Genomic DNA, 12,229 nt, shown 5'->3' with positions numbered 1-12,229 from the left:
ACTTACCTGGGCGCTTCCCAGGCCGTTGCCATTTTAAACCTGGATGAGTGGGAACTGCCTGCACAGCAGAGTTTGCTTGACACAGCCGTGACAGCTTCTGTTTGGTTAGATTCTTCAGGTGGACCTCAGTCTCATAAATAACCCAAGCTTCTAAACTCCCCACTTCTCCTTGTACACGGATGGATTGTTTGTGACAGAAGTGTCTCATGCATGTTAATCAAGATGATGAGAGAACAGTACCTGCTTTTCCTGGTGGCAGGTGTTACCATTAACCCAGTCTGTTAATTCCCAGTTTCTCCTGTGGCACTGTTTTCCCATGCAGATTTTTAATTATCAGAGTTCTTTTTGTGAGCTGTATAGGTGCACAGCACCTGACACAGTGATTCTCTCTATACAGTTAAACGTCGAGTGGAAAATCAGGCCTAATGGCAGCTGCTGTTCATTATGCAGCTGTACAGTAGCATGTCAGCAAAAATAACATGAGCACTTGGCAACAGTTGTTGTGTTCTACAGCACCTTTAAGTCTGTGTAAGATGACTGCACAGGATACGTTCCCAATGACTAGAAGCAGTGTAAACGTACTAAGTTTTTGAAATTTTTGTTCCAATTTTCCAGCATTTTGATCCCTCTGCTCCCATAATGGATTAACAAATGTGGCAGGTGGTTGTCTCATTTCCTTTAAACATTTCTGCTCTCCGTTGGTCTCGTACAGACTATACCTGTGCAGTGGTAGCTGTATTTAATAAAGCCAGGACTGAAAGCCTTGAGAATCCTTGTCTGTAGATGACTAGCATTTCTTTTGTTCCTTGTAAGGCCACAGAATTTCTCAGGCTGAGGGCTGTGGTCTTTAGCTCACACTGGGTTCAAATTAGATGTTGCTCTTGCCTTGATTGCTTGGAAGACATTTCTCTTTACTCTGCGTTGTCTCTCCTGTACCTTTGCCCTAGAGTTTATTACTTTGGGTCTCTTGGGTATTATTTTCAGTGTCACGGGGCTTTATTTTTCCTGTGATGTGCACACATCAGGCCCTACAGTTCTTAGTTTCATCCACGTACTCTGGAGTGATATTTGTAGTGAGTTTGCCGGCTGCCCCTTGCTGAGAATCCATCTTCTGGACTGTGTGTTGGAGCTACAGTGCACTTAAATGATAACAGAATTTCTACCAAGGCTGGTGCATCCTGAAAGACAGGCTGGTTATAGGGGAGAAACATTCCTATTAAACATGCATGCACACCGTTCTCTTTATTTTCCTTTCCTGATGGTACTTAGGAAATTTGAAGGTGATTTCTTCAGTGCTCATAGCAGGAGCTCTCCCTGTTCCCTGCGTGCTAAGAGCGCTGGGCCATGCCGGTGCAGCTCTGTGCTCACGTGTTAATGAGAGAGCTGCACAAAGTGGAGTGAGGGGGGTCAGGCAGGGCCTTTGGGAAAAGGTCCCGTTTGGATTTCTCCCCCTTTCCTGCCTACTCTGAGGATTTGCAGTGAAGTCGTGTAGGTGCTGGCTGTTGTGGCCTGGCAGATCCAGCCTCTGTTAATACAGTGGCATGTCCAAGCCCGTGGGTGAGTTATTTCTATTACTTTGTTTCTGAAGCTTCAGGAATTGTTTGTTCATTCCCGCTGGCAATTCTAAACAAGTGTGCCAACAGCGTGGTAATTTCATTCCTGCAAATTCCAGCACAGGCCTCCGGACTCAAACACAAAATTATTCTTCCTCCCCTCAAATCCACCAAATCTCCCAAACAATACCAAACCTCAAATCCTCGAGCAGACCCTTAGTGTAGGAAGTCAGAGTTACTCATCAGTGGTGACTAAGTCCATCGTGATACACACTTTATTCCCAGATTCTCCTACTTGGAGCTCTTGAAAAATGCTGTTTCTTTGGTGCGCATCCCCAGCCGCAGGGATGATGATAGCTGAAGAAGCTACGTCTACACTCCTGCCTTCAGTGACCCCACCTAACTGCTGCCACGGCTTACTGAATGAATCTTGCCAACAGAGCGTAGCACTTGCTTCAGAGATCTTAGCCAGTGTGGTGGTGGTGGTGGTGTCTCTTAGTTTGTTTGGTAGCGAAATTTTGAAGATGACCTTCAGAATGGTCTAGACTGAATTTTCAAAACCTTGAATGTTGTATTAAAATCAATAAAATACATGTAATAAATAAAATCAAGATACTACATTTCAATTTAGTAATTTGGAATTTTTAGGAACAATGAGATCTTCTCAAAGTTTGCAATGTAGAAGACATGAGGATTTGGTGGATGTGATGCCATAAATCCAGGAGTATCTTGTCAGCAGTTGACTTGCTTTGACTTGCTTGTTGCTAGAGGAACTCAAATTTACTGTAGATTGAGGCCACTACAGGACCTTGTCTAGTTTGGCCATGTTTGTAGTCACTGTTCTGGAATACCAGACATGATGCCATTTGATAAGTCAGCAAAGTGGGAACAGTTTCTCAGCTTGTTGCAGCTAGGGGTCTGTCTGTCAGCAAGCGCAGTAGTGAGCGTAGCTCATGTGCTTTTGTAAGTGCGGCAACCACACTCGGTTATTTTTAGCTGTTTCTACAGTTTTCTTGCACTGTTGCTGTGACTGTATTTGGAGCCAAAGGATTTTAGATCTTTGGTATTCATAGCCAGAAATCCCGTCCAAAGGTTCAGCGGCATTGGGCAGACCCTCCGTGAGACATCTTATTCAGCAGTCTGTTGAGGATGACCAGCAGCCAGATCCTCAGAGCTACTTTGGCAGGAAGGTGCCTAAATTATTTTGTTTTTTAGGCCCCGAACTCTCTGCATTTGTGCTCTCCTTCGGTCTACAGAGCAGGTGTAGCAGGGAAGGTGGTGTGAAGATCTTCCTTAGATAGGTAGCTGCTTTGCTCTGTGCAAATTAATATGCAACCCTCTGCTTTTCAGTGTGACTTTTAGGGGGAATTTGGGGTATTTGCATATAAACAATTTATGTATGATATTATTTATGTGTAAATATGAAATGTTCCATGCCATACTGTTCTATTCCATTTGTGCCTTAGTTACCAGGCATGGTAACAGTTCATACTCTTGGTGGTGACTCTCCCCCCGCCCTACCCTGAGGACTCTGTAGATGATTTTGTAAGCTTTATACTCTGCATTTGAAGAGAAAGAAATGATTTGTAGGTGAGCTGAGCTGTCGGGGGGTTGAAGTTGATTCATACTAAGGAAAAGCTACTTTAGTAATATCACTGTATCTCAGCACTGCTAAGTGAAGTGAGACCTTGCCATCGATATCCCAAATATGAGCCTTGTTTGAAGGAATGTATTTGCTTCCCGCTGCTCGTTCACTTCACACTGCCTTTCGCACACAGTCCTTTCACTGTTTGGTTGTTTTGTTTTGTTTTGTTTTGTTTTTTTTTCTCACATAACTAATATGTACTGTTTATACTTCCAACTGTGTGGGTTGTCCCCAGGTGGTACTTCATTAACAACAGGAATTTTTTGTCAGCTTATTTCCACTCATTTAGAGTCAGGGTCAGTAGTGAAATGAAAGTTGTTAGTCTGACAGAATGAACTGTTCTGTGCAGGAATAGGGCTGTTGGAGTGGCCAAACCTGGAAACTTCCAGACTTTTTTTCTTTCCTCCCCCAGACTTCTATTTGACTTCAGCAACAAGCTTATATTCAGATGTTCTGTTTACACCTTCCTGCATGCTTATATTGCATCGTCTACCTTATATTTCACGTTTTAAATTGTAAACTGGTTAGATGGGTATGAACGACATGTCAGCAGGAAGAAAACCAAGTATAGTCATGGTTTTTGGGGGCCAGTTCATTAAAAACAATAGAAAGGAATATATTTAGGGATCTCTTTATGGGTGGAAGATTTTTGTGAGGACAGGCAAAGGCTAGCTGTGGACGAGATGAGGAATATTGTCCTTCATGAACTCACCCCAAATAAATCTCTTTGTTTTTACCAATACTTTAAATAGAGTGAGTTGGCTTGGGACACGCTATTTTTTCAGTGCCATAAGTAGCATTTTGGTGGGTGGCATCTATTTTAGATATGTGAGATGTTGCAAGGCCAGTAGGATAATGTAAAATCGCATGATGCCATTCAAAGACCGCAGAAATATTTGGCAGGTTTTTTCTGGGTGGATTCTGGATCAGACTTTTAGCAGATACAGCGTGCTGTTATTGCCCACGCCCCAATATTTATATGGAATCTTATTTTTCAGTTGACACCTCCTCGTTCCAAATACTGCATTTCCTCCATGCTTCATGTGACTGTTCCTCCGCTGATCGGAAGTAAGACTGATCAGTGTGTGCTGGTACCGGTTCTGGCTGGCAGGGTCCCCCACGTCCGTGTGAAGGGGTGAGAGGGATCCCTGTTGGAGCACCTGGTGAAGGCCTTGTGCAAGCGGTGTGCTCCAGGCTGCTGTCAGGAGGTGCCTGGGAAAACCCGTGATCCTTCGCCTTCTCAGCCAGCACTGAAGCAGTGCCGTTAGGTGGAGTGGCGCTTCAGGGCTGTCTACTGGAATCTCCTAACGCTCTAGCATCTGCTTCATTAATGCACCTTTAGCCGTTAGCAGGCCGGCTGCAATCTAACTAAAAATTGCGTTTTGTCTGTCCAGCTTTCCCCCTCGGAATAACAATCCTCCTGTGCCGGTTTTAATCATTAGTTCGTGGGGGCATCAGGAACCTTGCAGACACGATCTTGCTGCCGTGCTGAGGCTCCCGCTGCGCTCAGGATCCGGCCGTGTGTGGGTTGGCCAGGGACCCTGTCGTGGTTTGGGCCTGGTTGGCAGCCAACCCCAATGCAGCAGCTCTCTCCCCCTTCCACTCCGGCAATGAGAAGGGACAGAGAGCCAGGCTTGGGGTTCGAGATAGGACTGGGATGGGGGAGAATCCCCCTTTTATGATCACGAGCAAAAGGCAGACTCGTTAGGGGAAGAAAAAAAAGAACATACATTTATTACAGACACTAACAACACATAACAGAGTAGGACAGAGAGAAGCATTGCCACATCTTGAGAACACCTTCCCCCCACCCCTCCCTTCTTCCCGGGCTCAGCTCTGCTCCCGATATCTCTACCTCCTCCCCCAGTGGTGCAGGGGCAGGGAATGGGGGGTGCAGGCAGCGCTGCCACTTCCTTCATGTTCGGTGAGGGGAGTGTCCAAAACTTGTTACCCCCTGCTCCATCGTGGTCCCCCTCTCACAGCAGACAGTCCTCCACAAACTTTCTCCGACATGAGTCCCTCCCACGGGCCGCCGCGTTCCCCACACTGCTCCGTCATGGGTCACTAACTCCCTCCGACTGGATTCCCTCCCACGGCTGCAGCCCTTCCCGAGCTGCTCCGGCGTGGGACTCCCCCGCATGCTGCAATCCTCCCAGTGCTGAATTACAGCAGCGAGGCTGCCTTTTCCCATGAGACCCCGGCCTTCTTCGGGCACAGCACCTTGATCATCAGAGCAGGAACAACAGGCTGTAAATCGATGTCTGCTCCACCGTAGATCTCCATGGGTGGCAGGGGGGGCCGCCCTGCCGTCTCCCCACAGGATACAGGGGGGTCTCTGCTCCGGCACACCTCCCCCCTCCTTTCTTCCTCCGTTCCTCCACTGACCTTGGTGTTCACGCAGCTGCCCCAACTCCTCCTCACCAGTCCCACTGCCCGTCACCACGTCCCTTCTTGAATATGTTATCGCAGAGGCGCAGCCGATTGGCTCAGGTTTGGTGCAGAGGTGGAGCTGACGTGGAGCTGGGGGAGCTTCGAGAAGCTTCTCCCAGGGGGCCGCCCCGATAGCCCCCTCCCCTGCCACCAAAAAACCCCACCACTCACTCAACCCAGGGCAGACCCGAATGACCTGTGGAATAAGAGGAGGAGCCTGGATTTTCTCGCCTCTGAGCGTGGGTTCAGTCGCAGAGGCGCCCATCGTTTCATCCATTCTTTGTCAGGTTTTAGAACCCAGCCTCAGTTGCCAGTGATCACGGCACATCTTCCCTTTCAATTCCAAGATTTTTCTGCTCAAGTTGTTTTATTTTTAAATTTCATTAATTCTGTGAAAAGTTTAAGTGAGTAGTCATCCAGCAATTTGCATGAATTAAATCATTTTCAAGTACTAATTAGAAAAAGTGTGAAGAGCACATTAAGTATTGAGGGAAAACATGAGTTTGGTTTAGAAGGAGGAAGAAACTCACAACTGCTAGCAGTTCAAAGCTTTATGGCCATTGGAAAGTTTTTGATTTTCTTATCTTGCTCTTTCCATGCTTTGGAAAAACAATAGATACAGTTTAGTTTATGCTTTTTTGTTCAGGTTGTATTTCTAAATTGAGGTAAACAGTTGCATGACCAGAGTAAATAAAACCCCACTCAAAAAGCTGTAATCAGAAGAACGGTGTAGCAGGATGCAAAATGAAATGTATTTGATTAAATGGACTGTGAGGTGCTTTTTGTGTGTCTGAGAGGTTTGGAAATTTAATGCATCCTGGTCAGTGTATAGAGGGCCAGTGTTTCCTGTTCAGAATGAAAGACCATATTCTGATGCCCTTCTGAATAGTAAGTCACAAAGTACCTCCAGGTGGTTTTCTTGAAGCTAGTCATGCTATTATTGAAGTAGAGGTGGAATAAACAAATTTTCTTCTTTTTCCATAAGGCTATTTTTAAATCTGTGAAAATAAAAGGTACAATGTAACTACTGATTCTTTTGCTATTTCCTTAAAAAATTCGTAAGACTTTAAAGGGCAAAAGAACGAGTTTTTAGGTCCACAGACAGAGGTTGGCTACTCTACAAATTATTGCTTAATTAGAAAAATGGTAATTTTCTGTTTCTCTGACACATACAATAGTGGTGAACTATCCTACAACTGAAGACAATACATGTTTACTCTAAATTCATCTAGCATGGACCAGGTCATATAATTGTTATGTGCTGTGTTCTTTCTATCTATGAAATGGTTTAAAAATTAACCTTTGTATAATGCTTGGCAAACTGCATCTGGATTAAATATTTTGCGAAAGTTAAGACCATTCCTTTCCTTATTGCCATAGCGAAGCTTAAGACTTCCCTTGAGGAAACTGCTGGCCCAGCCCCCATCTTCACTTTTTCCCAACATGTCTTTACTGCTCTCCAGTGGAAACCTTAGGAAAACTCTCATCCTTACTGAAGTCAGTAGAAATAGACTTTATTTACTTCACTGGGACAAGGATTTCACTCTGGTGTAGAGGTTTTTTGGAAAAAATTGAGAAATTAAGAAAGCTTGGAGCCACCAAGCCAAACACAAAAGCCATGAGATTTGTCTACAGCAATGCTTCCACATGCATTTATTTGTGATTTTGTTAAAAAAAAAAAAAATAAGAAAAATGTCAAGGCGGTGTTTTTTAAATGCTTCCCCCTGCACAAGTCTGGAACACAAATCAGATATATATAGCTTTCTGCTTCCCATTTAGTATTTCATGTAGTTTCTACCTCAGAGAAGGTCTTTCATTCTGAGACACTCATGAGCTGCCTCATTGCCCTTTGAGCAAAAGTCTGATCCTGCAACTAGTTCGGTAAGAGTCACAATTCAGACGGTGAGCTTTTAAATTTCTAGGAGCAATGACCTCGGTACAGCAGCTTGAAGTCTTTCAGGTAATAAATCTGACTGCTTCAGTTAGCTTCTTTTTGTTCAGAGACAACTGGGGAGTGTGTGTTCGGAACACTTTCCTTTACCCTTGTGTCTGTTGTAGCCTCAGGAATAGTAATACATCTGTGTAAATAAGATGCTTACTGACAGTATAAATTATGAAGTGGCTTCTTTTTTTGTGTATGTTGTTGAGAATACTGTTCTTATGGATGTTTTTCTCCCATTCTGTTTTTCCTTCAGCCTTTCATTATCCTAAGCTTAATGTGTCTCGGTTGATGAAATCTTCCTGGGTGAGAACAGGTATGTACAGTCTCTGTGAGTAAGAGTGCAGTTATTTTTGTTAGCAGGATAAGTAGCCTACGTAAATATCGATAGCTTAGGGGTGCTGCATTTTTATGAAGTAATAACATGCCTGAGATGAATAAATTCTAAAACCAAATGCCTAGTGACCTGGAATATCTGGGAAATGTAATTCCTGGGTCTAGAATGAATTACTGCAATTCTTGGGTAATGCACACAAAGTAGTTTTTGTCTACAAAGCAGTTCGTTCTTAGTGAGACAGCTTACACTGTCAGGCATAAAGCGTCTATTCTGCATCCTGTCAATCAATATACCACATTGATTTTTCGTTTTTTATTTTAAGTGAAAATTAAAATTTTATTTGTGTGGTGCTTTCTACCAAAACATGCCAGGAATAAAACAGAATGAAAATAGATGTGTTCCAGGTAGACGAAAGAGTTTCATCACGTTTCAGGGGTCTCTGCTGATTCATTGACAGCAGATCCCTCCCACCCAAGTCTTCTGGATGTTTTATTCTGTAATCCACGGATCCGGGTGGGCTGTCGCACTTGGCTGCTCAAAGGCTGTCGAGGTTGCCTGCACTCTGTAGGTCCTACCTGCTTCTTTTAAGCAGAAAGCCTGAATGTTGACCAGGCTGTGCCTACCGAACGTGCCGTTAGGGTCCAGGTACACCAGTAGATACACTTTTCCCACAACTGTGCCACCCGTATTTCACCAGTTGTTAGAGACTTACTCTTTTTTCAGGTATCCCTGCCTCCTCTCACCAGTGACCCAGTTTACTTTTTAAGCAGGAGACCAAATTGCAACATAATTTCTGAAGCACACACCGTTTGTTTTAGAGAAAAAAATTCAGATCATGTTCCATAACATGAGAGAAGCTGCATGTGTATATCCCACATCCAATGTCATCCTTCCTTAGAGATTTATGTTGGCTTTTTTTGGTCACACCCCCACCTGCCCTTACTCAGCCTTAGGTTTGCTGCTTTGTCCATCATTGCTGGAAGCTCCTTTAGATCCTGCAGTAAGAAGATGGTTCTTCCAGCTCAGAAATCACATCCCGTTGGGTTTTTTAAAGCTTCCTGACTGTGAGATTTTGAAAGCCAGTTGCAGCACCTTTTTTTGCTATAGAGAAATTTTTTGTAATCTCAGTTCTTGGAGGCAGCCTGGGAAGAGCTGGTAGACTGGCTGGGTCAGACCTCTCAGTCTGTATATGATATCGTAAGGGTAATGACTCGTGATGTGGGAAAACGGTAGAATTTATGCACGTAAAGGTTTTTAATGTTAGATTACTCAGATATGTGCCCATGTATCCCAGTAGTCATAGAACGCTGGGGTATGCGGTGTTCTCTGTAACTGTCCCTCTCAGTTATAGAGTACAGTTCATGCTATTAAGCATAATTCATTAATACTGAAATTCAGTCCACAGGCAAAGCCAGTCTTCTACTTGCTGTATATAAAAGTCTTAGGCCACTGTCTATTTATCTTGCTATTTAATTCTGAGATACTCAGTCTATGATTGAATTTACAAGACAGATGCTGTTGATTTCTGTGAGAAATAATGAAAATGTTTCATTTTTGACGTCCGCAGTGAAAATTTTAAAAGGGAAAATGTTTTAATATTTTTGTTGTAAAAAATACAATAAAAAAACTATTTTTATCTAATTGGATGGCTTTTTATTAACCACTACACTTAAAAAAGTAAATATGAAAACATTTACTGAAGAAGGGACTTTGAACAGATAAAAACTGTTTTAGTGGAGATACACAGGAATGAAAACTGAATTGTTTCACTGTAGTCAGCAGTGAGTTGGTTTACTATCCTTTAAGATTGCTTAATGAGGTCATTTGAATGACTCTTGGTCCATTCACTCTACTTTTCTTTTACCGGATCCCATCTTGTTAGTAAAGGTCCACACTTTTTTCATGCTTCCTTCGTGTTGTTCCTCAGGGGTTCCTCTCAGCATCAGCTGCTCCAGTGACCCGGCGTGCCTGGGGCTGGGTGGGGAAGTGGGCAGAGCTACTCACCACTTGTTTTGTGCTATGATGGGCACAGTTGTTCACCTTATCTAGGGAAAGCGCACTTGGAATACACAGCTTCATGTGCTGCTGTTCTTCTCATCTTCGTCCTTGGTTGCAAACCCTTGCCCTGCCCATCTCCACCTCTGTATCACTTCTGAACACAATAGTTTGACTGAAAGTGGTTGCAGCAGATGATTTAGACTGAATTTTCTCTGCTATTTGTTTTTAAACAATTCATTGAATGCTCCTAAGTTTGGGGTTTTTTTTTAGAATTTATTTTTTTCTTTTAATATCCTGAGTCTCTCTAGCCTTGTTGAGATTCCAAAAATGCCCTCTGCCCTAATTTTTTTTTTTTTTTTAATTTTTTTCTGTTAACCTTTTCCCACCCAGAGTCTCCCTTTCCAACATGTAACCTCCAGCTGAACTGTTCAGTATTCCTATATGAATACAGCTGCTCTTGAATTGTCTGTGAGCGGTCACAGGATGACTCAAAGCTTGTAATTGAAGTTGCAGAAAAGACACTGAAAAGTTTTACTAATTGATTTGTGTTCTTGGGTTACTTTCTCTACAATGTAGTTCTCTTGGGTGTCGTCGACCAGCGAATTAAGGAGGAAGTGTTTCAGGCTGAGATGGAACGCAAGCTAGCTCACCTGTTAAACGAGGCTTTGGTCAGAGGGCGGATATGGAGACGAGCCAGTTTGGCAGGCAGCAACATTGTGCAGGTATTAAAAGCTCAAAGTCAGGGGAAAAAATAAAGGGTAATAACTTACTGAAAAAGTTAATGTTGTCCAGATTTTGAATTGAGAAAGGTAACTCAAAAGCATGTATCACGTTTAGCTAGTTGATGATGCTTGTGTTCTGCACCTAAAATATGGTTCTTTTGATAACTTTCCGTCTTTTAAGCTAAACATATAACAAAATGAAACAACTGCGTATTTTAAGTGGCTACTAAAAAATTCTGATGACTGCTTAAAAATGGTGTTGAAAATTATTTTACCAACATCCTATTTTTAAAACTTGCCAGCTTGTCTGACTTACGTGAGGTGCCTAGCAAAAGGAGGCAGGATGGTCATTTGCATCAAAAAAGTACTGTTCTGGAACAGCTACTGCACAGCCCTCCGTGGTGTTTTGGTGGTGGTGTGAAAATATGAAACAGAATCATGCGCAGCTTGACGCAGCAGTACCGTAGTCTGTTCTACCCCTTAACTGCCTATTTGTCACAGTACTCCTGGTCACAGGAGTGGCGTTCAAGTAAGAATGATTAATCATGTCGAAATTTGCACACATGGCACCTTCTGCTATCTGGATTACAGTTCAGCTTCGTAGTTTTGTCTCAGGTGGAATTATTCACACAATGGCCAGGAAGACTTGGATATTTAATTTTAAGTTTTAAATTCTCACATGTGTTCTTTCTAATTAGTTCAACAAACTGAAAGCCAAAGTGCTTTTTAATGGTTCATCTTCTTAAAAATTGCTTTTTCCAGCTATTTCATCGACAGTTGGTTTATCTCACAGATGGCCTTCTAGTAGTTCACACCTATTATCTTTATTTAATTTAATCCTACAGTTTTTGCTACCACTTAAATTTCCAGATGTTGGGATTTTTTACTTTTGTTTTCCTGTCTTAGAAACATCTGTTTCAGTAATAGAGATTTTATTTAATTTTCTTTTGTGCAGCTTTGAATTGCTGTAAATAGATGTCTGCTTCAGATCTTCTATTCCCAACACCTCTTATTGCACTTTCTTCTTTATACCTCAGCCCTCCCTTTGCATATAAATTAAACAAATATTCCTTATGTTGCTAGCAGAGGTACCACAGCCTAGAAGATGTGTATGTGTAGATTTCAGTTTTACGATTTTACATAATAAAGTTCAGGTAATTTATTTTTACATGCACAAAATTACGAACAGATCCTTTCTAGCTAAAGAATAGTGTTTCAGAAAGTGAAAATACAGCGTTTTTCTTATGACTTGCTTACTGGCACATAAGGTGAGGTCTGCAGCTCATGTTTCAAAGATCAGTGCTGCTCATTTATGTCACTTAACTAGTGAAAAGAGTCTGCAAACTGCAGTCTTTGGGCAGTGGGGGATTCTCTCGGTTCCAGTCAACAGATCACACCATCTGACGTAACCCAGCAGGGCTTCAGCGGGTGCTCACAGCCCGCGCTGGTAGATCAGTGTGATGAAGGAGATGTGGAAGAAGGAAGGCTGCAGGAGATAATTTCCCACTGGGTGTCTGTGGTAGGTGTCCTGCTTCCCTGCACAGGAACGGTGGGTACCATCAGGTACCGTTGCTTCTTGGCATCTTGCTTTGGCAGGATGCTCAG

The 12,229-nt window shown here is 42.9% G+C and overlaps 1 protein-coding gene across 1 annotated transcript in view; it reads left to right on the top strand.

The window, feature by feature from the left end:
• KIAA1549 (KIAA1549 ortholog) overlaps positions 1-12,229 on the top strand; it is a 157,804-nt gene that overhangs the window by 87,867 nt on the left and 57,708 nt on the right. Inside the window, exons 7-8 of the mRNA XM_042795227.1 lie at positions 7,824-7,883; positions 10,479-10,624. Of these exons, the coding sequence (XP_042651161.1) occupies positions 7,824-7,883; positions 10,479-10,624 (206 nt within the window). The remainder of the gene's footprint in view (positions 1-7,823; positions 7,884-10,478; positions 10,625-12,229) is intronic.

This window comes from Tyto alba, unplaced genomic scaffold (genome assembly GCF_018691265.1).
Source record: "Tyto alba isolate M040663 unplaced genomic scaffold, T.alba_DEE_v4.0 Super-Scaffold_21, whole genome shotgun sequence".
Taxonomy (NCBI): Eukaryota; Metazoa; Chordata; class Aves; order Strigiformes; family Tytonidae; genus Tyto; species Tyto alba.
Note: the sequence above shows the minus strand (reverse complement) of the source record. Positions and strands in the feature narration are given on the sequence as shown.